This window comes from Erythrolamprus reginae, chromosome 1 (assembly GCF_031021105.1).
Source record: "Erythrolamprus reginae isolate rEryReg1 chromosome 1, rEryReg1.hap1, whole genome shotgun sequence".
In the NCBI taxonomy this organism is placed as follows: Eukaryota; Metazoa; Chordata; class Lepidosauria; order Squamata; family Dipsadidae; genus Erythrolamprus; species Erythrolamprus reginae.
This window is the reverse complement of record NC_091950.1, coordinates 225,698,884-225,726,497: the sequence shown is the minus strand read 5'-3', so window position 1 is coordinate 225,726,497 and position 27,614 is coordinate 225,698,884. Positions and strand designations below refer to the sequence as shown.

General features: G+C 38.6%; 1 protein-coding gene and 1 long non-coding RNA gene across 4 annotated transcripts in view; one reads left to right on the top strand and one right to left on the bottom strand.

The window, feature by feature from the left end:
• Positions 1-27,614, top strand: part of MCM3AP (minichromosome maintenance complex component 3 associated protein) — a 63,477-nt gene that overhangs the window by 27,346 nt on the left and 8,517 nt on the right. For all 3 annotated transcript variants that reach the window (XM_070732307.1, XM_070732308.1, XM_070732309.1), the window contains exons 13-22: positions 2-174; positions 1,176-1,276; positions 3,538-3,669; positions 4,116-4,229; positions 11,063-11,215; positions 11,746-11,943; positions 20,964-21,032; positions 21,703-21,837; positions 23,954-24,107; positions 25,322-25,580. In XM_070732307.1, the coding sequence (XP_070588408.1) occupies positions 2-174; positions 1,176-1,276; positions 3,538-3,669; positions 4,116-4,229; positions 11,063-11,215; positions 11,746-11,943; positions 20,964-21,032; positions 21,703-21,837; positions 23,954-24,107; positions 25,322-25,580 (1,488 nt within the window). The remainder of the gene's footprint in view (position 1; positions 175-1,175; positions 1,277-3,537; positions 3,670-4,115; positions 4,230-11,062; positions 11,216-11,745; positions 11,944-20,963; positions 21,033-21,702; positions 21,838-23,953; positions 24,108-25,321; positions 25,581-27,614) is intronic.
• Positions 157-27,614, bottom strand: LOC139156542 (uncharacterized). The gene is made up of 4 exons (XR_011557330.1): positions 27,525-27,614; positions 25,521-25,556; positions 4,064-4,110; positions 157-209 (listed from the first exon to the last, which is right to left on the bottom strand). It is a non-coding gene; the product is annotated as an uncharacterized lncRNA (long non-coding RNA).

The window sequence follows — 27,614 nt, the reverse complement described above, 5'->3', positions numbered from 1 at the left end:
GAGTCAAGAATGGGAGAGGAAAATGTTAAAATGGAAGCACTTCAACCTCAACCTTCATTTTTACTTCAGCCATTCCCATCTTCATTGGTGCCTCCCTCTGCAGAGTCTGTCTTCCAGCCCATCTCACAACCGTTGTCTCCCACACCAAAGCATCAGCCTGAATATAGTGATATGGTGAGCAGCATTTGACATTTCTTCAATTATTGCACCTTAAAAAAAATAATTTTATTTATCTATTTTTGCTTTAACATAACAATTCTTGATATAAGAGGCAAAGTTGGAAAAACGTGAAAGTGGACTGTAGTGTAAAAATAATATTAGTGAATTAGTAAATGATTTTTTTCACCTTCAAAACGGTGCATTACAATCCCTCGGACCATGCAGCTTCTCCTGGCACTTGTACTTTCTTCCTCCTACAGAACTTTGCTATTAGCTCTTTGTGTTCCTATTCTTTCCAGTGAATAAATGTGAAGAAAATTTCTGCGTTCAGCTGAAAGGCTTTATATTATTTGATTCTGATCCTTGCCTTAGGGGTCTGAGTTTCATAGGGATAACAAATGGAAGAGTAATCCCAGCTGTTTGTTTACTTGCATCCTATCTTCATTAAAAAAATGCAAATAAGACAATAAACATCCAGTATACCTTCCTCCTGTGAAGTTGGTTGGGCTGAGAGACAGTGACTGGCCCAAAGTCACTCAGCTGCTTTTCATGGCTAAGGCGGAACTTGAATTCATGGCTTCTCAGTTTCTAGCTTGGTGCCTTAACCTCTAGCTCAAGCTGGCTTTCAAACCAGGAGATACTTTCTCTGTAGAATACTTGGAAGCAAAACAGTCTTCCTGCCCTTGAAAAATGTTTCCATAACCAGAGCCCTGAATTCTGTTTTAACCATCTTTTCTATTTTTTCTACTTCCCCTTAATTCAGAAAGTTTCACTACAGTTTTTCCTATAGAAATTTGCAAATTTTCTAGGCTTTCACAGCACCCTGATAAGAATGCTGATATTTAGAGACTATGGTATTGCATTGTAATATTGTCTTAAATTCTCTGTTTCATCAAATGTTTTGAATTTTAATATTGTGCTACCATGTACTGTCCTATTTTATTTGTCTTGGTTTTAAAAATATGTGTTAAAACATTGTTGAAGGCTAATTCTTTTTCTTTGCTTCTTAATGTTAGGACATTTCAGAAATAGCTAAAGACCTTACGTATGAAGTACTAGAAGAAGAATGCAAAGAAATCAGCAGTGCAGGAGCAGACTATGTACAAACAGCAATATGGTATGTATAGATATTGTTTTTAATGATATTTTGGAAACAGGTGTTGGTGTTTTCTCATTTGTCATTGAACATATATGGACATGCAACAGTTTCTTTACAGATACATACTATATTCTTAGATCTACGTGTGTATATGTTGAAGATCCTATTTTATATATGAACATCATTTCTCAGATTGGATCTCAAACTTTTAGAATTTGATTTTTCCTATGTAACAGAATGAGGCCTCCTGAGAAATTCATATTTCCATCTTCCCGAGCTGAATGTTTCTGTATGGTGCGGTGATATTTACTTGTGCTTTGATTATTTGGTCTGTATCAGATACTGTCCTGTTTTTTTCCTATACAGCAGATATAATATCTGACTAAAATAATGTTTTACTCTTGTTTTCCTTTCCTAGCACTTTGAAGCTATAAAAAGTTTCTGTGGTCATATAAAATTTTCTTTTGAATTTGAAAAATGTTGCTTGTCATGGTGACTGTGATGTTCAGATCTTGTCTTTGTTTTTTGTTTTTTATTCAAATGAGATACTGGGTTTATATAATAAAGTCATCAGTCTATGATTTATGTTTGGGTGTAACAGGAAAATTTAAACTTAGCTTAGTGTTTCATGTACCTATGTTTGTATAAAATCAAAACAAATAGGTTGCTCTAGTTACAGTCTCTAATTTCAGAATTGCACTTGTCAAACTAGGTAAAGACTTAGAAGCACATGTGCACAGGCTAAAGGCCACTATTTGCAAGGTCAGTCACCATACATAATTCACAATATCCTCTCGCCTGAATCAAGACCATTGATTTAGGGTTTTAGGCTGGTTTCTTAGGCAAAAAACCAGAAGGCTGTAAGTTCTAGTCCTGCCTTGGGTATCTCTTAGCGCAATTCACCTCACAGGGTCAGTATTGTGGGTCTGGAGTCCCCAACATTTTGGACCTTAGGGATCACTACATTCATAATTTTAAAACCTGTAGGCCACTAATTCAAATCCAGCGCGTCACTTGCTGAAGTGCCTGGACTCCAAGTGATGGGATGGGTCCTTCAGGCATTCTCTCCCCACTCTCTCCCCCTTTGAAATCTTGGTGCGTCTTATATACCAATGCATCTTATAGTCCGAAAAATACAAAATCTTATTTAGGGGAATGTATTTTACATGCTCCTCTTAGGAATCATTTCTCTCAATTTTTTTTACTGTATATTACTGGGAGCATGCATAAAGTATATTACTGGGAGCATGCATAACAAAAAGTCTTGAGTCTATACTTTTCATCATAAAGAAATCTGAAGCCTCTTAAGCATCCTAGCAAGCAAATTCGTCAAACTGTACAATAGGTATATCAAGCTCTGTTGAAGCCATTAAGGGTGGGAGGGTGCTCATTATACTAGTCTCTGCAATCACAGTAATACCAGCTTTACTGGAAAAGACATCATAAGGCAGGGGTGTCAAACATGCAACCTGCAGGCCAATTGTCACATGCTGGCTACACCCACCCTTGGTTTAGCAAAAGGGAATAAAGTTGTAATACGTCTTGTGATGACAATGTGACTGTGAGTTTGACATCCCTGTCATAAGGGAATTGGCATACTCAAGACTTCTCAGGCTAGTGAACATAGGCTTACGCACACCAAAGCAACAATTTCTCATTCTGCTAGGGAAATAAGGTTTACAGTATTATTATTTTCAAAGCAAATGTCTCATAAAATTTGCAGCTTTTAAAAAATTGTACTTGTTTTTTGGAAGATGAAAAGAAGTGAACAAGAAAACAGGGTAGATGGAAGCCAAATGAATTTATAGACATTTGAAGTGGAGGAGGACAAACCAGAAAAGGTTAGGAAGGCAGAGAAAAACAGGGAGGTTTGGGAATATTGAAGGAATAGCAAGCAGGGCAGTGAAACATTGGGGTGGAGCAAGAGGAGAAATAATCATTGCTAAGGGTTTGGGGATGGAGTGGCAGGTAAGGATGAGAGATCATTGCCATAGATTTGCACTGATGTTTCAGTGCTGGGTATTTCTATTTATGTGAGCACTAGGACTAGAGGATTCTTCTGGTAAACCAATACTACCTAAAATACTTGGGTTGTTTATGCTTATTTTTGAATGAACATTTATTTTGGAGATGAAACTTTGATGTTTTAATATATGTCACCTGGCTAGGCAAGTGAATAAGAAACAATTGTCTTGAGCTGGTGAAGTTCTAGAAAATTTAGAAACGTGCAGCTGGTTCTTTCAATTAAAGCTTCACAATGAATTTTATTCCTTCTATAGGGTCTCTGATGCTACTATAAATGAACTAGTTACAGAAGTGGTGTCTGGAATTTTGAAGCAGATTGCATATGTTGAAATAAATGAAGAAAGGGAAAGATTTGAAGAAGAAAAACGTCAGGCCGAAAAAGAGAAGTAACTTATTTAATATTTGTATACACATTGTCAGTTAATATATAGAACCTATTCATACTCTGGGGAATCTGGCTGCTACTGGGTAAGCGTAGATTGCATGCTCTCATGTTCCCTCTTATAAATTACTGCAGTTGTGTGACAATTATTTAAACACCACTAGTGTATTTGTAGAGCAATAAATTGCACACAGATGGTTCTTGATCCAACTCAAGACAGACAGACAGACAGACAGACAGACAGACAGACAGACAGACAGACAGACAATACAACAACCAGAAGATGTAAGTTAAATAGAACATACTTAGTATTACTTATATCTTAGCAATGTTTAAATAAGTTATACTCAATACTTTATTTTGAAGGAAGCTAATTTTTTATTGAGAAACTTTGTTACCTTAAGTTTTCTTAACACATAATGGTTGGATTTCATTCCATTGTCATCTTAGGCAAAAAAGGGAAAAAGAAGAGAGAATACAAATGTTAAGTACGTCACTGGGTGCAGAGTTGATGGAACAAGTAATAAGGCAAGAAATACAAGAAATTTCAGTTAAGGAGCTAAAGTACGTGAGTTGCAGAACTATATTCTTTGCAGATTGTTACATCTTTATCATTATTAGATTTATTATGCTTGTTCCATAAATAATTATTATGCATTTTTTCTTGCAATGGATTCTTTGTTATGAAATATAAAAAACCCCACTCCTCTCAGGATAAATAACATTTTTGCTGTCTTTCTGCCACTTTATAATCTGTCATTCTTCCTACCGTGGATGTTTCCGGCTCAAATAATGAAATGTATATCTGTTTCCAAGCAGTCAGTTGTGTATTGTTTTCTATACATCTTAGGCTATTTTTCTGTAAGTGAGCATCTAAGGAAGTAAATTTCTTTCTTCAGTTTAGGCCTTTCCCTATTTTTAATAACATAATGATTTAGACTTTTAAATAAAAGATAGTTATTATAACCACTTATAAGAAAGTGAGGGCTTCCAGTGGTGATCACTTTAGTGGTGCTAAAGAGTTTACGGAGAGGGGCGGCATACAAATCTAATAAATAATAATAATAATAATAATAATAATAATAATAATAATAATAATAAGTATGGGAACCGACTTCAGACCCACAGCATGAATTTCTGCAGTTGAGTGCCCGTTCAGGGCATTGCAGATTCCGAAGAATTCTGCTAATTTGTGGGGGACACGGGGGAATGAGCAGGTATGAAACAGACACCCATTTACTTAGGAAAATCCTCCCGAAGTCATCTGGAGAAAACCTGTCTAGTTTGACAGTTCCAGCCACATAGCAGGAAGCAGACGAGGGACTGTTAAAACAAAGATAAGAACAAACTAAATTGTTAAAACCTTTGGAATGTGGTGAGAATGAGAACAAAGAATACATTGTGTGCCAAGATTGAGAATCTAAAAATGAGTAAGCAGTGTTTGCTGATGTTGAAGCTGAAATTGAATAAGAACTGACAGCATAAAGATGTGAAGGAAGTGATATGACAATGGAGAAGTCAGAGTAAAAGCAATGAGAGAAACTATCTTGGATTTCTTTTGGTTATAAGTTTAAGTTACGTTTAAGTTTATTGGATTTATATGCTGCCCCTTTCCGAGGACTCTGAGCGGCTTACAACATATAAAAGAGACAATATATATCAAAATCCAAATAATTAAAATTCAAATTTACAACTAAAAACTAAAGAACTATTTAAAATACATACATAACTATTCAGTCATCAAACTCACTATATATTCATCAGCTGGGGGAGAATCTAATGACCCCAAGCTTGGCAGCATAGGTGAGTCTTTAGACTCTTACAAAAGGCAAGAAGGGTGGGGGCAGTACCAATCTCTGTGGGAAGCTGATTTCAGAGCCACTCACACACAGAGAGAAGGCTCTTCCCCTACCTAGTTCCTGCCAAATGACATTGTCTAGTTGTTGGGACATGTAGAAGGCCAACTCTGTGGGACCTAACCGGTCGCTGGGATTCATGTATAAACTTTGTTATACAATCTTCTAATGGGAACTTAGAAGATCTGTGGGTTTAAACTAAATATTGTGACAAGTGGAATTAAGCGCTAAAGATGGAAGAATTAAGTTAAATGTCAAGCTTTTGGAAGAGAAGCCATTAAAGAAAGTGGATTGCAAACAACTTAGAAAGAAAGAAAAAAAATCTACAGAACTGGACTTGGGGATAAATTTGATATTAGACTTTTCTTTGGATCTAAAGTTTTAAAAGACAATTTACATTGCAAAAGGGGACAATAAACCATAAAAGGAATATTTGATTAGAAGAAGGGCAATTTAAATTAAATGTTATACACAACAGAAGAGACAATAATGCTGATAAGCAACATTTTTGTTACAAATAACAGGACTCTGATTGACACTAATTGACAAAAAAGATTGATAAGTATTATGTTTTCTTAGCTCTTCTCTTTTCACTTTTTCTACGTACTGTTTCAAATATATACATTTTCAATTATTGTTATAATTGTTACAGAATTAAGGTGGTTTGTTACAGATAAACTATTTTACCAATTAAATTATAAGAAATTAGTTAAAGTCATAGAAAAATATTATACAACACTATGTTATATAGTATCAATAAGACAAGTTAAGAATTAGAAATTAGAACAAAGTAGAGTGACTGATAAAAAAGAAACATGTGTAGTAGTAATGTAAAAAGGTTATGAGATATTATAATATTTATAAATTTGATATATGAGCAATATTTAGGATTAAATTGTACAAAGTTTAAAAAGGACAAGTACAAATGTAATAACAAAAACAGGGAATAAAACAATAAAATTGATTGAGACAATGTTAGGGGCTGATAAAACAAGCTCAATAATCAATATGCAGAGCATGCAGTTAATGGTGCAAAATGTATAGGAAACTATAGCAAGGACACAAGAATCCATAACTAAAACACAGGAAGCTATAACAACCACGAAGAGACAAAAGTTCATCATGCGGAAATTAAAATAGAGATGGGAGAAATGAAAGGAGACATAAAAAATATAGTTGAAAAAATTGAAAAAATTCTAAATAATGTAACAGAAAAACAACATAAAATAAAAATAGTGGAACAGACAGACAAGAAAGTAGAAATTATGAAGCAGAAACTAACAGCAGTTAACAAAAAGCTTGAAGAGTCCATTATATTTTTACAGGGGGAGAGAGCTTCCTACCACCTAGGATTTTAAAACATTCAAGAAAAGAAAGAAGAAAATGTAGGTGACAAGATTAAAGAAATCTCATCTGAAATGATGCAAATTAGTAAACGACATGATGGGAGTTATAGATGAGGGATACAGAGTCTACACGAATTATGCAAGGAGACATGAATTATGCAAGGAGACACGAATTGCAAAAAACAAACAAACATAAAATTTACAAAAACAACAACTAAGGAGAATATCTATAGAAAAACAATTTTTTCAATCAACTTTATTTGATTAGTCAATCAATCATATCAAAGCAAAAACAGGGACCACATTGGTTGTCATAAAACTGCGATTGGTTAAAATATAATAAAATTAGATAAAATAAAGGGAATTTTGATAAATAAGTTAAAATGCAGTATAATGTGCCAAAATTGAGTAGTAAAACATGGGAATATAACTCATGCAAAGGATTATATTAAACAAATGTAAGGTACTGATATAAAATATTCTTAAGTGAATTCATCTCCTTTGCATGCCACCCCAGTATGTTCCATAACATCTGAACAGCCCTGACTGTAAACTTAACGGTTCTAGAAACTACATATAAATTTATACCCTGAAGAAAGTAAGATAATTGTTTATTACAGTCCCAGTGTATGATTTTGTCAAGTAGGGGCTGTAAATACTGAGGTCTTACTGAGAAGTATAATTTACAATTAAGTAGCACATGCGCAATGTCTTCTATTTCTGGTGCACTGCAAATTGCATGTTATCTCAAAATATGGTACTTGGTGGAATCGTCCGTATTTAACCATAGAATCTAACTGCTCAAATCTTGCTATAGTGAGAGCTGTTTTATGGTATTGGGTCAGACCCATTGTCAGGTATTTTTCTAGTTGAAAGGATATTTTGTTCTTGGCTAGCCATTTCAGTGACCTGCACTTAGCAAGTGCCTCAATATCAGTTTGTGCATTAACATCTAAAACTCCTTGTTTGAATATTGCCTTGGCCTAACGTCTGGCTGAAAGCAGGTGTTGTATTGAGAAGCTGAAATGTAGGGTAGTTTGAGAAAGTTGATTGACCCATGTAGTGGGTTGGGGTGTGCCCATCTGTTCTTCTAAGCACATTTTTGGGAGTCTGTCAGGTTCCATTGAGAGAACCCTCCACCAATAGTTGAAGACTTTAATAACTGTTAAACTGTAGATGGAATGAATGCCCGTTGAGGCATACAGAGTCTACACGAATTATGCAAGGGGACACCGATTGCAAAAAAAAAAAACATATAAAATTTACAAAAAGAACAACTAAGGACAATATCTATAAAAAAACAAGGGAACAAACTTTCACCTACAAAGGTAAATAAAGGTACAGTAGAACCCCGACTTACGAGACTAATTGGTTCCGGAAGGAGGCTCGTAAGTCGGAACGCTCGTATGACGAAACATTGTTTCCCATAGGAAACAATGTAAAGTCAATTAATCCGTGCAACAACAAAAAAACCCGCTGCCGCTGAACGCGGAAGTTAGCGTTCAGAGACAGCTGCGAAGCAGCGCGCGTGTTTTAAAACATGGCAGCCGGCCTGGGGGGCTCGGGGGGAAGCCCCCGAGCCCCCCAGGCCGGCTGCAACCTTTTAAAACACGTGCGCTGCTTCGCAGCTCTCTGCTGAATCCGGAACGCTAACTTCCGCGTTTGGATTCAGCAGACAGCTGCGAAGCAGTGCGCGTGTTTTAAAACGTGGCAGCCGGCCTGGGGGGCTCGGGGGGAAGCCCCCAAGCCCCCCAGGCCGGCTGCAACCTTTTAAAACACGCGCGCCGCTTCGCAGCTCTCTGCTGAATCTGGAACGCTAACTTCCGCGTTCGGATACAGCAGACAGCTGCGAAGCAGCGCGCGTGTTTTAAAACATGGCAGCCGGCCTGGGGGGCTCGGGGGGAAGCCCCCGAACCCCCCAGGCCGGCTGCAACCTTTTAAAACACGCGCGCCGCTTCGCAGCTCTCTGCTGAATCCGGAACGCTAACTTCCGCGTTCGGATTCAGCAGACAGCTGCGAAGCGGCGCACGTGTTTTAAAAGGTTGCAGCCGGCCTGGGGGGCTCGGGGGCTTCCCCCCGAGCCCCCCAGGCCGGCTGCCACGTTTTAAAACGCGTGCTGCTTCGCAGCTGTCTGCTGAATCCGAACGCGGAAGTTAGCGTTCCGGATTCAGCAGAGAGCTGCGAAGCGGCGCGCGTGTTTTAAAAGGTTACAGCCGGCCTGGGGGGCTCGGGGGCTTCCCCCCGAGCCCCCCAGGCCGGCTGCCACGTTTTAAAACACGTGCGCTGTTTCGCAGCTGTCTGCTGAATCCGAACGCGGAAGTTAGCGTTCCGGATTCAGCAGAGAGCCGCGAAGCGGCGCACGTGTTTTAAAAGGTTGCAGCCGGCCTGGGGGGCTTGCCAGCACCCCCCCGAGCCCCCCAGGCCGGCTGCAACCTTTTAAAACACGCGGGATACGAGCGCCAAGGAGCTGTCTCCTGAAGCCGAAAGCGGAAGTTAGTGTTCGGCTTCAGGAGACAGCTCCTTGGCGCTCGTATCCCAAATGTGAGCTCGGGAGGCGAACAAAAATGTCGCTCCCCTCCCAGCTCTTATCTCGAGTAGCTCGTAAGTAGAGCTGCTCGTATGTCGAGGTTCCACTGTAGTTTTAAAGCAGACTCCAAGATGGATCTGAAACATGAGAAGACAATAGCAGTTCTTAACATCCCAGCTTATAAAACACAAAGAAGTGTTTAGATGGCTGTGCCAGAGGGTATTTTAGTAACCTGGTAAGAAAAAAAAAGGGAAACTAAATTCAATTGAAAAGGCCCAGGAGTTCTGCGAAAGATATTTCATGATGGAAGGCAAAGAAGAAAGTAAGGAAGAAAGTAAAGTATTGGATAGTACAAGTTGGGGAAAAAAGTCACATAGGAAAGAGAGAAAGATAGAAGAGACAAAAGAACACAGGAAAAAGAGATGATAGAAGAAGAAAGAATAACAAATAGGGTAGTAAGAGAAGCTAGAACTACAAGAAAACACAAATAGAAATGGGAGAAGAAATTAAATTGATCTCCATTAATATTAATGGATTCCACGCACCAAAAAAGAGAACCAAAATTTTCCTAAAACTTGATACAGATGTAATATTACATTTAAAAAGAGCAATTGGAAAATAAAAAATTAGGAATATACAGATGATGAAGGGGGAATCTAAATTGCAGAATTAGAGACAGAAATGAAAACTATATTCCTTATAAATATGCACTAAATTCAAATCAATATGAATTCTACAATAAAATACACAAAAATAATAATAGAATTACAATATGAAGAATTCCATATAATTGGAGATTGTAATGAAATAGCAGATATCAAAAAAGACCATAAAATGTATTTTAAAAACTCGTATTAGAATATAATTTATGAAAAGTGTAAATATTAATTAGTTAGATGTACACATATGTCTTACTGTATAAAATGGAAAAGACATATATGTAAATGAATTTATGTAGAAATGGAAAAGGCAATATGTATTAAAGAAATCCATAAAAAAGATATATGACATATAAAAAATTGACCAGAAAGTTATACATAGAAGAAACAAGTATAAAATATAAATTACAAATATATCTGAAAATATTTATATTATAGATATACAAAATTTGGTGAACTGATTTTGAGCTATAAACAAAATGGGATCTAGTATTCCTACCATTGTATGTTCATAGGTTATGTAATGTTTTTTTGTGAATTGAGAAACTGAGAATTTCCCCAACATTGAATTCAACAGTTTCCCTATGCAAGTTAATCAGAAATAGGGAAGCATTGGGTACTGTGGAGGAGAAAGAGTTTTTTTCTGAGTTGTTTTCTTCTCTCACAGCCACTGTTTATAAACCAGAATATTTTTCATGATGCAGGAATAATAAATAATTTCTTTTATTTTACAAATGATTATTTAGTTCAACTTAGATGTCCATTTTGTTCAGGCTTGTTGCTTCAATTTTGCAGAACTAGAGAAATGATACTTTGTATACAGTGATCAATAATTTCCATTTAATCTATATTACAGTTCTTATCCCAGTGTTATTTAATTGATGACATAACATTTATTTTTAAACAGTTCTTGATTTCTTCTTTAAAATGAAATATTTCAAGCACGTGTTATGACAGAAATCTATAATCTATCTTGAGCTATATGTTAAATTAATTTATTATATCTTAGGTATGCTGTGGAATTAGATCAAAAGGCTCGCGTTGTCCGATGCTCACAGGAAATCTGTGCTGAAATGATGGATGCATTTTTGGAGGATGAAATTTTCCAAAATGCTAAGGACACCCTGCAAGAACTTCAGTGTTTCTGCAAATACTTACAGAGGTACGTCAAATGCATTAACGTTGGCTCTTGAGAAGTTTTAATTTAATTTACTCTTACTTGTATTATATGTCTTCCACTAATAAACTCAGGATAAGATGTGTAAAATCTTTTCATTATTCTTGCAGTCTTATTCTAAAGAACATAACTACACAACAAAACTTATCTCTTAAATTTTAAATTGTGGAAATACTTCTCTTGCAAATTCTCCTGTGATTTCTAATTGTCATTAATCTCTAATTGTCATATGTTTTACATATCGTAAAATCCAAAAAGTGGGGAAACTTTCATTTTCCAAATGTTATATGTGTATGTCTTTACGTATGTTTTTTCTTTTTTCTTGTATGTCATATTTGTAAAAAAACACAAATAATAATAATAATAATAATAATAATAATAATAATAATAATAATAAAGAACTTGTTAATATCTGGTATCAAGCAGATAAAATACAGTTGAAAGAATAATTGCTGTGTTCTAGCAAGTTGTATATTTTGGCAGTCAATGAACCTTGTTTGTACATTCTCTTGAAGATGGAAAGAAGCTGTTTTGGCCCGAAAGAAATTGAAACGACAGATGAGAGCGTTCCCAGCGGCACCGTGTTATGTAGACCCAAAAGATAAATTGAAAGCCCTTTCACCCTCTGCAGAGTGTCCAATTGCCAAGGAGCATCTAATTAAAAGAATTGTGAACTTGGGACATGCCGGGACTCTTAGTACTGCCTGCCTGCAGTAAGTACTGTCTCATATACATGAAATAAGAGCATGTAGTAGTTACCTCTTTCCTCTCCATGCTATGATAGATAATGATATGTGCAACATGGTATTATTATGAGCCATGATGGCACAGTGGTTAGAGTGCAGTACTGCAGGCTACTTCTGCTTACTGCGGCTGCCTGCAATGTGGCAGTTCAAATCCCACCAGGTTCAAAGTTGACTCAGCCTTCCATCCTTCCGAGGTCGGTAAAATGGGAACCCAGATTGTTGGGGCCAATTTGTTAGCGGACTGTACAAGCACCGTGAAACTGTATATAAGTCTAAGTGATATTGTTATCATGCAAATGATATAATATCATTCCTACTCCCACTTCTCACAGTACTTTGTATGTTATCCTGAGGAATCGGTTCCTTTTTTTTCTTTGTTCACTTCCCTGGTCTTTCTGTTAACGTTGGAGGATATATGCTGCAGAGAATTAGGGCCAGTCATTTCTGATACATCTACATCAAGCATTTTGCTTGCTGCTTGTGTAAAAACTTTGTGATCTAAACCAACAATGTGTCATTTATAGGGCAGCCTGCCTAGGGAGACTTACTATTTGAGATGGGAGGAGCAGGATATTTCCTCTGAACTCCTGCCATTCTTCTAATATCCTTTCCCTGAGAGCAATACATTTCTCCTCATTCTTCAGTTGCACTTTTTATAACTTTTAAGGAGTTCTCAGATTGATAAGTTGTAAGGCGGCTGCTTGAATAGGAAAATACTGAAACTGTTTCCCAGGACATTTCTTTCAGGATCCCATCATAGCAGTGATGCTGGCTAACAATGGGAGATGCTGGGAGCTATAATTCATCACTTCCAGAGAGCTACAGATCTTTCATCTCTGTGTTTGGTTGATTAGCTTAAATTTTGTATACCGTATATACTCGAGTATAAGCCGACCCGAGTATAAGCCGAGGCACCAATTTTTGCCACAAAAACTGGGAAAACGTATTGACCCGAGTATAAGCCGAGGTTAGAAAATGCAATGGCTACTGGTAACTTATAAAAATGGAAAACAATAAAATTACATTAATTGAGACACGTTTTAGAATATTTATTTTAAAGAAAACCAGTAAACTAGCTCTGTAAATTTAAAAGAGGGTAAACAAATTAACAATATTAACAATAAATTAAAAAGTAAAAAAAGTAGCTCGATCAGGAACAAAGCTAAAACCTAAGAGTTAAAATCCTTCAAAACTGGATTCCTTCTCATCATTAATTGGATTTACATTATTGTTCTGTTTTTATATATGCTGTGAGCCACCCTGAGTCCTTGGAGAGGGATTGCATACAAATCCAATTAAATAAATAAACAAACAAACAAACAAATAAATAAGTGTATCCAAAGAAGAGCTTCAGCATTAGCTGCTGTGAGGTTATCAGCATAGAAAACCAAATATATAGATAGATAGATAGATATAGATAGAAAGATAGATAGACAGACAGACAGACAGAAAAATAGATAGATAGATAGATAGATAGATAGATAGATAGATAGATAGAAATAGATACGGATAGATAGATAGATAGATAGATAGAAAGAAAAATAGATAGATAGAAAAATAGATAGATAGAAAGATAGAAAAATAGATAGATAGAAATAGATACAGATAGATAGATGATAGATAGATAGATAGATAGATAGATACAGATAGATATAGATAGAAAGATAGACAGACAGACAGACAGATAGAAAAATAGATAGATAGATAGATAGAAATAGATACAGATAGATAGATAGATAGATAGATAGAAAAATAGTTAGATAGAAAAATAGATAGATAGAAAGATAGACAGATAGAAAAAGAATTCCTGTCTAGCTCTGCCTCATAACACATTATTAGATCCTATCCAAGCAAGGACAGCAACTACCACAAAATACTAATGCAGAGAGAGCAAGGAATAGTTACTCACCATTACTTTTTCCCCCTCTTGGTTGGAGCAAATGGCTGCCTCTGCTTGAGCTAGGGAGAGGAACTACGGCGTGCGAGAGGGGACAAAAGCTGGTGCCTCCTCGCTCTGGCTCAAGCAATGGCGCCCTCGTGTGGTGACTTTGTCAATGACCCGAGTATAAGCCGAGGCTGTGTTTTTCAGCCCATTTTTTGGGCTGAAAAACTCGGCTTATACTCGAGTATATACGGTACTTCAAAGTTTGTTTTCTTAAATAACGTCTAGCTTTTTTCCCTATTTCAGTTTAAATCTAAAATAAATTAATTTAAATTGATACAGCTACTCCTTAACTTATGATTTACAGCCAGTTGCCAATTACGTGATCACCATTTGCATTTTTCTCTGTTGGCTTTCCTAGAAGGTCTATGTAGAAACTGGCAGGGAAGGTAGCAAGATGCTGCCACTTAGCAAGATGACCTTCTGAGGGAAGCTGCTCCTCAAGATTTCAGATCTATTTCTGAGCCTGTTGATGATGTTCTTTTTTATGCATGGAGAGGAGCTGAACTTATTTGGCAGACAGCTCTTTAAGCCCCAGAGACAAAAAGGAGTCAAAAAACAAGCAAAAAGTGGAGGATCCGCACAATAAGGCAAAAGAGGTGGTCCTGAGACGTCTGACACAAGCTCTCACATACCTCTCCACTCAGGAGCTGAAAATTCTGTTTGTATTATGGCAGGAAGGATTTTTAGCTCCTGAGTGGATTATTCAGTGTCTCCCCAACACCTGAGATACCCAATGCTCTTACCTGGGATCCTGCTTAACAGCCCACACGATCACTTAACAACCACAATCAAGAGTGATGACATTGCAGTTATTGATTGAAGTAGTCACGTGGGCAATCACATGAAGTCTCGCTTAAGAACTGGTTCGCTTAATGATTGAGACTGCAACCCCAATTATGATAGTAAATTGAGGACTACCTGTATGTAATTGCGGTAAATCAATCACGAGAGAGAGGTCTATACATTGATTTCCTTTTACCAAATACTAGTCCCCAAATACAGAGATTTTAATTTGCTGTACATTTGTATTCAGTCCTGCCATATTCATTTTTTAAATATCTTAAAAGGCCTGGATATGGTCAGAGTTGGTAACCTTTGTCTGCGTTCCAATTAGCACCCAAGAAATAAATCAGAGTCCAAACCTTGGCCTTTTCCCAAGTTCCAATTTATTAAGAGAGCCATGTTGGTTATGAACTGTAGTCAACCTTGTTGAGTACTCTGTATATTTATGTGTAAACTGTTACCGGGGAAACTATGTAAATAGGTTGCGCCTGATTGGTTAAGGCGCTGACAGCTCGTTTTGAGCGGGGAAAAAATTGTATAAATAGAGCCGGTTTTTCCCTTGCCCAGCTGAGACGCGTTCCAGCTGACAGTCACTTCTTAAAGAGCTGATAATAAAGAGAACCGTCTCGTTCACTTGCTGTCTCGAGTCACTTCACCTGGCGACGACGGAAGAACGAGCCTTCGCTTGCCGCTATGGATTCCCTGCCTGTCGGGAGAGCTCCGGAATTCTTCAACCCGGAGAAAACTACATGGGACGCATACCTTGCGAAGTTCGACGTCTTCCTCGAGGCTGCTGGTATGAGAGAAGCCGACAGCGATCGGAAGAGGGCAATTTTTTTAAATTACTGCGGCTCGGAGATGTTCGATCTCGCCCAGACATTAACCGACCCGGCTCCGGCGAATTCCATCTCCTGGGACTCACTGAAAACGAAGCTCTCCGACCACTTCAAACCGACGAAGCCGGCGATCGTCTACAGACACCAGTTTTCCAGAATGGGACAACTGGAGGCAGAAACAATCAACCAATACGCTACGCGCCTGAGAACCGTGCTGTCAAAATGCCGGTTTGAAAACCCGGAAGCCCGCCTAATTGACGCCCTCATCTTCGGGATGAGAAATTCAACTGTCAGGAACAAGCTCCTGACCGAAGAGGAGCCTTCACTCCAAAATGTGATCAAATTGGCCCAAACCGCGGAAGTTGCTGAGGCGGCTGCAAAAGAGCTGAAACAAAACGACAAACAGGAAGTCGTGGCTCACATCACTTCGCCTACTCGAAGAGCCAACTCTCCAAACGAAGACAGCCCGCCTACGACCCCTGAAGACGACTGCTTTCTAATCCGGCAAGACCACCTCCAACCCATGAGGCAGCCTCGTCAATTTCTTCCGTGCTCTGGTTGCCGCGGCAACCATCCACGCCACCAATGCCCCTTCCGGGATGCCGATTGCCGCCGTTGCGGCCGCCGGGGACACATAGCCGAAGCATGTCGAGCCCCCGCACCGGAGGACACATTCTCCACTCCACGAGCAACCAAATTCAACAATCAACCACGCGGAAACAGAGGATTCCGATCTTTCGGCCGCAACAAGCACTCCAATTATAACCGCGACTACTTACGAGGTAACCGGGACATTTCAATTAATAATACGGTAACAACCAACAAAGCCAAAATTAATATTTCTTTACTTCTAAATTCAAAACCATGCCAGATGGAACTGGACACTGGTTCTAGATATAGCATTATGCCTTGGACAAAGGTCAAACTATATATGCCTCATATTAGCAAAAATGATTTAATGCATTCTAGTTTAAGTATTAAGGATTTTCAAGGGGTACTAATTCCTGTCCTAGGTATGTTAAATGTACCAATTGTTTACAAATGTTTTAAAGGTGAACTTCCAATGCTAGAGGTGTCAGGACCAACACACTCCCTTTTAGGCTTAGAGTGGATGGCTCCCCTGGGCATAGGGATTTCAGGTATCCACAAAATAGCACATTCTGATATTCCTGATTTTGTTAAAGAATTTCCAGACGTCTTTAGTCCAACTCTGGGTACATATACAGGGCCACCTATATCTTTTTCCCTTGACCCTAAAGTGCCTCCAATCCGCCTCAAAGCACGGAGAGTTCCCTTACCATTGCTGCCTAAATTAGATATCGAATTAGACAAACTCATCCATCAAGGCATTTTAGTTCCAGTAGACCAAGCTCCATGGGAAACCCCAATTGTCACTCCCCTCAAACAAGATGGCTCTTTGCGAGTCTGCGCAGACTACAAATCAACCCTAAATAGAGCCTTACAACATCATCCATACCCCATACCTGTAGTGCAACACTTACTCCACTCCCTAGGGGAAGGGAAGGTATTCGCAAAGATTGACCTTGCCCAGGCATACCAGCAGCTCCCCGTGGACGAACCTACATCATTAGCACAAACTATTGTCACCCATAGGGGGGCTTTCCGATGCACCCGATTGCAATTTGGAGTCAGTGTAGCCCCGGGAATTTTTCAGAGTTTGATGGAGCGGTTGCTAACAGGAATAGGGGGAACCATACCTTACTTTGATGACATTCTAATTTCAGGAAGGGATCAGACCCAGTTAAACTCAAGAATACGACAAGTTCTAACCAGACTGCAGAACAAGGGCCTCAAAGTTAAACCTGGCAAATGCGTATGGGGAACCAGAAGTGTTAATTTTTTGGGTTACACAATTGATGGCGAAGGGATCCATCCCACCAGTGATAAGGTCAAGGCAATACAAGAGGCCCCAGAGCCCAAGAGTAAGTCAGAATTGCAGGCCTTTTTAGGGCTACTTAATTTCTACTCTATTTTTTTGAGGCAGAAGGCCACAGCAGCAGAACCTCTACACCGGCTGCTTCAGAAGGAAGTTCCTTGGCAATGGGGGAAACTTGAAAGTGAAGCCTTTTCCCGAATAAAGAATCTCTTAACGTCCAAAAGCGTAGTGGTACAGTACAGTACGTTACTCCCCCTACGTCTTACGTGCGATGCTTCTCCCTATGGGGTGGGTAGTGTACTGGCTCATGTGCTGCCTAACAGTACGGAGGCCCCTATCGCATTCTTCTCCAGAACACTGTCCAGCACAGAAAGAAACTACAGTCAGCTGGACAAAGAGGCTTTAGCATTAGTATCAGGGGTAAAAAAATTCCACAACTACATTTTTGGTCGGAAATTTCAATTGGTAACCGATCACAAACCATTGTTAGGCCTTCTAGCCCCAGACAGACCAACTCCACCCTTCATGTCCCCTCGCTTGCTAAGATGGGGTATTTTTTTGTCAGGATACCAATATGAGCTAATACATAAAGGAGGGACAACCATTAACCATGCGGATGGCCTTAGCAGATGCCCCATTCCTGATTTAGTAGAAGACCCTGCCCCTTCTGCTGATGTCTTACTGATAGATTTAGCTGATAACCCCCTGACAACTGCCAAAGAAGTGGCGGAGCATACAACTAAAGACCCCACTCTCATGAAGGTTATTAATTGTGTTCTTAAGGGATGGAACAATGAAACTATGGGAACAGACATGTCTGAGTTCAAAAGTAAGAGGTTAGAACTATCCTATGTTAAAGGATGTCTATTGTGGGGTGACCGGGTCGTAATTCCAGAAAGTTGAAAGTCTAAAGTTCTGAATATGCTGCATGTGGGTCATCCAGGCATCGTAAGGATGAAGGGGCTAGCAAGGGGGCATTTCTGGTGGCCAGGACTTGATGCCGACATTGAGAGGTGGGTGTCCAAGTGTGACCCTTGTCAGGAGTCAAGGCCAAGACCTCCAAAAACAACGCCCATGGATTGGGAGCAACCCAAGGGGCCTTGGTCAAGATTACACATAGATTTCGCTGGTCCCATTGATTCAAAATACTTCTTAATTGTAGTAGATGCATATTCTAAGTGGGTCGAGATAATAGTAATGCATAACATCACCACATGCGCAACTATAAAAGCTTTACGCCATCTCTTTGCCACGCATGGCTGTCCAGATGTATTAGTTTCTGATAATGGGCCCCAACTGACAGCCAGACAGTTTGAACTCTTCCTAGACCAGTTAGGGGTAAGGCACGACCTCATATCTCCTTTTTCGCCATGGGCGAACGGATTGGCAGAGAGATATGTTCGGGTTGCCAAGGAGGCATTAAAAAGGGCTGGCCCTGGGGAGGTGCAAGAGCATCTAGATGAATTCTTATTGGCACAACACATAACTCCAAATGCAAAAACCCACAGAAGCCCTGCAGAAATTCTTATGGGCAGGAAACTCAGGTCAACTTTGGATAGATTACACCCTATGTTCTGTACAAATAATTACATGTCTGGAAATGCTGAGAGACATATGTTTATGGGGCAATGTGTATTTGCAAGGGGTTTTGATGGAGGCCTTAAGTGGCTTAAGGGTACCGTGTTACAACAAAAAGCACCAAAAACATATTTAATATTGTTAAACGATGGCCGAGTATGGACTAGGCACATCGATCATCTAAGGAGGTGCCCAGAAACTGAGCCTAGTGTTAAAACACCGATTGTACACACAGAAAACCCAATGGTGAACGACGCAACTCCAACATTAATGGATTTAAATTTGGACTCACCGCTACGAAGCTGCTCGGCCAGCACCACGGAGCCATCTTCGTCAGCAGAGGTCGGTGATGTGCCAGCCAGCTCGACTCTGGGGGCCGGAGCTCAGCCTGGGCCCTTGGAAGCCAGAGGAGGTACCGACGAACCGACCTCCTCTTCTGCCGACGGCGAAGGACTAACTGAACTGCGCAGGTCCACAAGGAACATACAAAGACCGCACCGATTGGCTGAATACATCACATGGCTCTCTGAGTAATCTGTATGGTTTTTTTTTCTAGAAAGGGAGGGGTGTTGAGTACTCTGTATATTTCTGTGTAAACTGTTACCGGGGAAACTATGTAAATAGGTTGCGTCTGATTGGTAAAGGCGCTGACAGCTCGTTTTGAGCGGGAAAAAAATTGTATAAATAGAGCCGGTTTTTCCCTTGCCCAGCTGAGACGCGTTCCAGCTGACAGTCACTTCTTAAAGAGCTGATAATAAAGAGAACCGTCTCGTTCACTTGCTGTCTCGAGTCACTTCAAACCTGATACTAACTTTTCCTACAGTTCTCCAGCCAGGTTAAGGTTCATCCCTCATCCCCACACCCCATGTTCATCACATGGACCACTCCGGTTCTCTCAATGTCCACAATTCTTCCCTGTATTTCTGGCTGGTGCTGAACAAAGGATGGCCTTGAATCTCTGGAAAGAATTTGTTGTGGCTAGCATTTTTTCCTCTCATGGAACCACCCCTCCCCAATTCCTACAGTACTATTCTATTTGTGGCAGGCCAGAGTCTCTAACTCAAAACGATGGCTTCAGCCCCCCCCCCCAAGATAAAACATGTCCTGCAAAAGAACACAAGGGTTAATATCACCTTCAACTTGCTCTCCTCCCCCCCCACAGGTGGACCCTTTGATTTGTTTGGGTCATTTTCATAGAACTGTTTAATTAGTTTGTCACCTTTTACATTCCAACTTTTAACACGAGTGGCCTCAAAAAAAGGATATCCCTTCCAATGAGTTAAATATTGTAATTGACTCTAAATATACGAGAATCTAAATTTTTTTTCACTTCATAGTGTGTCCCCCGTGTATTATTACTGGGGGAGGTGGTGTTTAGGTTTCTTATATTGCACCTTATTACTGGCATAAGCAAGCTGCAATAAAATACAGGGCAAATTTTCCCTAGAATGCAAGCTGCACAGTGACTGGGTTTATCACTTTCACTATTGGGAAAGGGCCTAAAAAGAGGGTCAGCATGAAAAAAATAAATAAAGTAGAGCTGAGTTATTCTATCAAAGAAAATATTTCAGGAATATTTAAACTTTTAAATATTTAAATATTTAAACTTTTAAATATTTAAATATTTAAAAATATTTCAGGAATATTTAAATTGATGTTCTTTGCATAGCAAATCATGATTAATTCAGATTTATATCTACTTCTGTAATGTTTTGACAATTAGCAGATATTTTTCTAAGATGTATTGGATTTGTTCACAATATAAATAACAGCATTGTAACAATTTGTAGTTGTATCATATCAGGAAATAGGAAGATATTCTTGACTTTGGTTGAATGTTAGATGCAAATTGACAAATCAAACGGCACCAGGTGTTGGCTAAGTACGAATGAGAAATATTTGCTGTTTGATACAGTCAAGTGATTCATACAGCGGTATTTATTTTCAGGTTTCAATGGCTACGGAACAAGACCATCCACCAAATGAAAGTACAGCATTTTTATCAGCAGTTATTACAGTATGTTGGATTTTAATTAAATTATGTTAGAACTAAAAGCTTTAAGGTTACTGTCAATCATTCTAATCTAACTAAAGTCATGAGAGATTTAAGAATTCAATATATTTTGAAGCAAAAAGGAATCCATACTGGTTTTATGAGAAATGCATTTTGTGACACTTGAACAGAGAAGAGATCTTTATGTTACATATGTCACTGGAAATGGATTACTAGATGCAGGAGAAAAGTCAAAAACTTACTGCCCTGCCCAGCAAACTTCTCTGATTTGTCTCTGTACGATGAGTTTTAAAATGCATTTAAACAACTATTAATTATATAAATGATGTTTCATCTAGTGTATCACCTGCAAAAGTACTTTTTAACAAGATTTTATAAATTGATTTTTTACATGCCCTAAAGTTTTGGAGTATATTTTTAGGGGGGGAGAAATCAAGTTATAAACTAGTATGTTTTAACCATTTAATAAACCATTAAGATGATTGTTGTCGCAACTATTAAATTAAAACATAGGCTTGTTCTGGAAACAAATTTTCAAAAGGTTTTATTTAGATTTATTCTTATTTATCAAGGTAAATAACTTGAAATGGCAATTTTTCTTGAAACACTCTTTAGGAAATACAATCTACAATGAATATGGTTACATATTTTAATATTATGTTGTGTGTCTCAGAGATACAGCATGGAGTCCACTAGATCTACCATCATTAATTGCTGAAAATATTCCTATGCAACAAGAAAAGATCTTTTGGAAAGCATTGCTGGTGTTGCCAAGTTATGATTACTATCCTGCTGAAGATCCCAGCAGGTACTATTTGAATTGCAAAAAAGTCACAGTTAGTGTGTCAATTGTGAATTTCTCAGGTTGAATAGGATATTGTTGGTAAATTATTGTTCCCACTCATATCTTGTTAGTAATAATATGCTGTTATCTAACAAAGTATTTCAGCTCCTAAGTACATTGTTCACAATTTCAGTCTTCTAGGATAATTTTTGTTCTGCTTTTAAAACCTCTTTTGCTATTTCTTTCAAATGCTTACTAATTTCTCACTTATTTGGCCCATTTGCCACATTTTCAATTCCTCAGAGTTCTCTGCTATCACCAGAGGAGAGCTTTTTTATTTGTTACAGGAAGCAAGCATATGTACTTTTTTCCGTTGTCCATTGTTTTCTTGTGAGAAGAAAAATCTTTAATATTTGGAGGCTAATTCCCATTATTGCCTCCTGTCTTCTAAACCCATGGATGAAGAAGTATTATATTGGCTGGCCTCCATAAGGGTGGCTTTCCCAGCAGTAAGGCTTAAATTTTTCATGTCCTCATTTAACCTTTGAATCTAGAGGGCAAATTTAAAAAGTAAATAATATTTTAATTATATTTGCATTCAATGAAAATTAAGTTAAATTAAGGATACTATTATTTTATTTATTTATTATTTGGATTTGTATGCCGCCCCTCTCCGAAGACTTCTTCCCATATATTTGATATTATGCTAATGCTGTCCCGTTGAACATTACCTTTGGAAGGTGGTTTCTGGAGATTGTACTTCAGATAACCTGGATTAAATTCTTCAGGTTATATGGGCCTACATTAGAGTGGCAGGAGCAGATAATTTTGGGAGCAAGAGTCTGGAAAGTATTTTCTGCATATTCTTAGATTAAATCTAGATAAATTTTTTAAGACAAAATCATTATTCCCTGGAAAAGTAAATATCCTTTTGCATGTTTATAGTTTGCAGGCTAGCATTTGAACACAGTTTCTGTTTTATAAATACAGAGCAGGGAAGAGAGGATTAAAACTTCAAGGCAGTATCAATGTCACTACCCAATCAGTACAATTATTTTTGGACAGTTTGTAGGCTAAGAGTGCGATCAATTTTATATTAAAAAACTTCAACAGCTGCATTAAAGCTGCATTGCTGTAGATGAAGATATCCTAGTGAGCTTATATTTTATTCTGGGCTTCTCACTGTATATTGTACTTTTTTCCTTTTCTATAATACAGCAGAATGCTTCCTTTCTTGTCTTTTCTCAGCACTGGACTAGAAAAGTAAACGCTATGGTATCTTTATACCATATATAAAATCAATAATGTGAAGTAGAACTAAATGGTTGGTTAACTTAGGGACTATAGGACTAGACTTTTTTTTTTTTAACCAAAGAACCAAATTGAGAAAATACAAAAAATACACAAGAATATAAAAATACAGTAGAGAAAATACACATTGCAACTGCAAATCATGCTCTATATTTCCACTGTTTAACAAAAGATGTTACAAATGGAACCAACTCCCTCTGGAGATTCGTATTACCCCCCACTCTCCTGGCCTTCTGGAAGGCTTTAAAAAGTTACTTGTGCTGGCAGGCCTGGGGCCGCTGAACTTTAACATCTGGCCCTGGCCCTTAGTATGACTGCGGTGTCAGTGAGTAGGTTTATATGTTTTTACATTTGGGAGTTTTTAGAATATTTTAACCATTGGATTTCAAACTGATTTTGGTATTTTATATATATTGTAAGCCACCCTGAGTCCTCGGAGAACGGCTGCATATAAGTCAAACAAACAAACAAACAAACAAACAAACAAACAAACAAACAAACAAACAAACAAACAAACAAACAAACAAACAAACAAACAAACAAACAAACAAACAATAAAATAAAATAAAATAGCTAGAATGACAACTATAAACAAGAACCGTAAGATTTTACAATAGTAATAAAAGCATTTTTTAGGATGAAATCTCCCTAAATGCGGAATAGTGCTTCAAAGTCTAATATTAATTAAATATATATTCATCATAATCTTATACCATTTGATAAATTAATATTTTTGTATAACAGATATTTGACAGTTTAATTGGACATAGTACTAGGAATCTGTGATACAGTTCTGAAAGTACTTATTTCTTTTCTTTTCTGATTATAGAATTCTAATGGAATGGTTGAAAGCAAAGTTTCAAATCAACAGAAATGAAAAGGAATTTGCATCTCAGGCAAATAGCAGAATTCAAACACTTGCACTGCATACATCTCTCCAGTCACAAGAAGATCAAGAAACCTGTCTTAGTGTGTGCATAAAGGTCTGCTAAAGTAATAATTTTCTGATGCCACTATCTTGACTGATAGTCTAAAACACGTTCTCAAAGTAGCTGTAGTGATTCAAAGATGGTGGGAAGGCGGGAACGGGTGGGTTTCAAAAATTTTAGCAAGGAGTTCCTGCCCAGTTGCTGGGTGGGTGTGGCCATGGTGGGCACGGCCTAGTCAGCCTCCTGCACTACGCTGGTGGGGGCCTTTTTTACCTTCCCTGAGTTTCAGATGCTTTACTCAAGCCTCAGGGAAGGTCAAAACTGCTTCCCCAGGCTCTGGAGGCCCTCTTGAGGAAAGAAATGGGTCCATTTCGGCTTTCCCGAAGTTCCAGTAGGCCCATTTTTCAGATTCTGTGCATGCCCTGCACTTAGCTGCATCCAAAACTGGTTTTGTGGGGAGTCCTGGGAGGGGTAGTGTAGGGTGGGCAGGGCCAGCCAAAAGTGGAATTTGGGGGTTCTCTGAACTGCACAGAATCTTAGCTAGAGGTTCTCCTGAACCCCTGCGAACCCCTAGCAACCCATCCCTGGGCAGGACATAGGTAAAGAAATGAAATCCATAATCAGAAAAGAGGGTCTTGAACAGAGCCTGTAGATTGATTGCTACTTTAAGTTCAGCTATGCTAGAGTGAAAGAGAGCTTCAGAAACAGAAGCATGAAAACTTAAAGTAAGTCTGGGTTAGTAGTTAAGGGCTAGGAAGACTTCAGGTTTGTCCACCTACAGCCATGGAAACTCTGTGAGAATTTCAATTCATTTCTAGACTGGTGGGTTTAAATCAATGTCTCCCAACTATGGCCATTTTCAAGAGTATGGACTTCACCTGTCAGAATTCTTATCAATAGCCATGCTGGCAATGGAATTCTGGGAGTTGAAGTCCATATGCCCAGAAATGGCTAAGGCTGGGAAACATTGGTTTAAATCTTACTAACAAATGTGATATTAGAAGGCAGTGAGCTTGCACCAGGCTTTATTCCAGCAACTAGTGCCCCTCTTTGAGGGAGATAGGTGGTTTAGAAATATAAATTAAAACTAAACTGCCATCAGAATGTTTTTTAAAATTCTATTTGAAAATTTTAAAAATCTGAATCCTTGGATTTGTAATGTTTTTGAGAACTCTTTTATTCACCAAACTTTATTGCAGACTTTGAAGAATGCTTCTGAATTTTAAAGTGGGCATTTCCCCCCCTCTTTCTATAAATGTCCTGTGTAGGTGGCTTGTGGGACACTTGGCACTTCTGAACTTGAAGACCCAGAAACTTTGAAAGAACTACTTGGAACTAGTGGGCTATTTCTTCTTCTATCGCCTCAAGTAAGAAGTGATGATCCTGCAGAGGAAGATATATATTGGCTTTCAGCCTTACTTCAGCTGAAACGGCTCTTTCAAGTAATACCTTTCCAACCCAAATTACCTCTTGTGGTTCTTGTCCCCAGTCTTGGAAATGAGACTGTGAAAAAGGAAGTAGAGAAAGGTATGTAAAGAACGTTCAACTAATATAAATCATTTATGGCAATATCCAAGATAGAAACAAATTTAATCAGCTTATAAATAATGTAGAGTTTAGAACTCTAAATAGAAAATCTAGGCTTTTGTCAATGAAAGCTAGAGCTGAATCTTCTCAGAAGAAGTTTTTTAACTGGATGATAATGTTGGTTGCTATTTCCCCCTAAAAATGGAGCTAGCTAGTACTAAGCCTCCATAAATACCTGCTGAGACTTTCATGCATGAGTGCAGATCATGTAGTGAGAAGTTGCATAGGAGACTGTATAGAAAAATTTTGTACATGCAACTATATGAAAGGGAGAGCAAATTACATGAATGTGTATACGGACATACTAATTAATCTGTCCCCTAGCATTTGATATATTTAATCCTGTAAAGATTACTGACCCCTATCTTAGACTGTTTGTATAGTTGTCCTTGTTTCTTCCTGTGCATATCTGGAGAGGATAAAAAGTTGTGTGTCAGCCCTAGATGCTACATAGACCTCAATTTTTTTTAAATTAAGATTGCTATGGCAAAATAATCTTTGCAAATATAAATGTGCTTCCTTCCTATTTTAGAGGTACTCCTTGACTTACAACAATTTGTTTGAAGTTACAACATCAATGAACAAAGTGATTTATGATCGGTTTTCACACTTACAACCAATGTAGCATTCCATGGTCATGTGATCAAATTTGGGTGCTTGGCAACTGGCATGTATTTATGATAGTTGCAGAATCCCAGGATCATGTGATTGCCATTTGTGACTTTCCTAGCCGACTTTTGACAAGCAAAGACAACGGGGGAAACCAAATTCACTTAATCACATGATTCACTTAACAATTGTAATGATTCACTCAATACCCATGGCAAGAAAGGTCATAAAATGGAATGCTATTCACTTAACAACTGCACTGCTTAACTACAGAAATTTGGAGCTTAACTGTAGTCATAAGTCAAAGAGTACCTATATATATCATACAAATTAGGGACGTATATGTTTGAGATGTTTCATAACCCTACTTCCTCATCTGGGTTTAAATCAGTGTTTCTTAAATAGTGGGGTGTGGAGCGATGCCAGGGGGACATGTGGTCTGTGGGCACCGCCATCTTTAGGAATTTTGGGTGAAGAGCAGGGACCGGCGATGGAGGCATCTTAGGGTTGGCGAACTCGAGTCAGCCAATCCACCACCCGGGAACCTCGCACTCTCCTCCAAACAGATGCGTAAACAGGCAGTCAGAACCAAGTGAAACAGTCCCCAGACCCAGAGTTGCGGGGAGGGGGGAAGGTGTGTTTGCATATGTGTGTGTGTTGGGGGGGGGGAAGCAGGCAAAGCAGGGGTCTCGTTGCCCTGCCCTCTACTTCCCAAACTCCGAGAAGAAAATAAGCACAGCCTCACTTAATCATGCCCAGATTCATGGAGAGAGAGGGGGGAGGGAGGGAGGGACGGAGGAATAAATAAATAAATGAAGGGCAGCATTCTTAACTGAATAAAAGAAAAAGTTGCTAGGAAGAAGAGGCGATCTCAGTGGTGGTGAAACAAAAGACACAGATTCGGGAGGGGGAGGGCATTTAGCTAATAAGCCTTTGGTTGCAACCCCTGGAACAAACAAGGCAAATGAGGAGGAGGAGGGGGTGGGTGTATGCAGGGTTGGGGGAGAAATTTAGCAGTTGGGGTGAAAGGTAACTCTCAGTTTCTTGCCTATAAGCTGCTTTTTAAAAAAATTGTCCTCTGTCTTCTTTTTGCTGGCATAACATCGATGTTGAAATTATCTTTTTATTATTATTATTTCTTCGCAGAAGCACAGCTGATCAACTCCCAGTCTCAGCGGAGAGTTGGGGAGAAGGGGGGGCTGATGAAATGTTTACTTCTTCCTGGGTGGGGGCATAACAAAATAATTGAGAAGCATTGTTTTAAACAGTGTTTACCTGTTGCCCTGGTAGTAAAACTCCTCTGCCTTTATCAAGTTCGTCCTCTTTATTCTCTCCATTAGATGACTAAAGTGCGGCTTCTTGTTT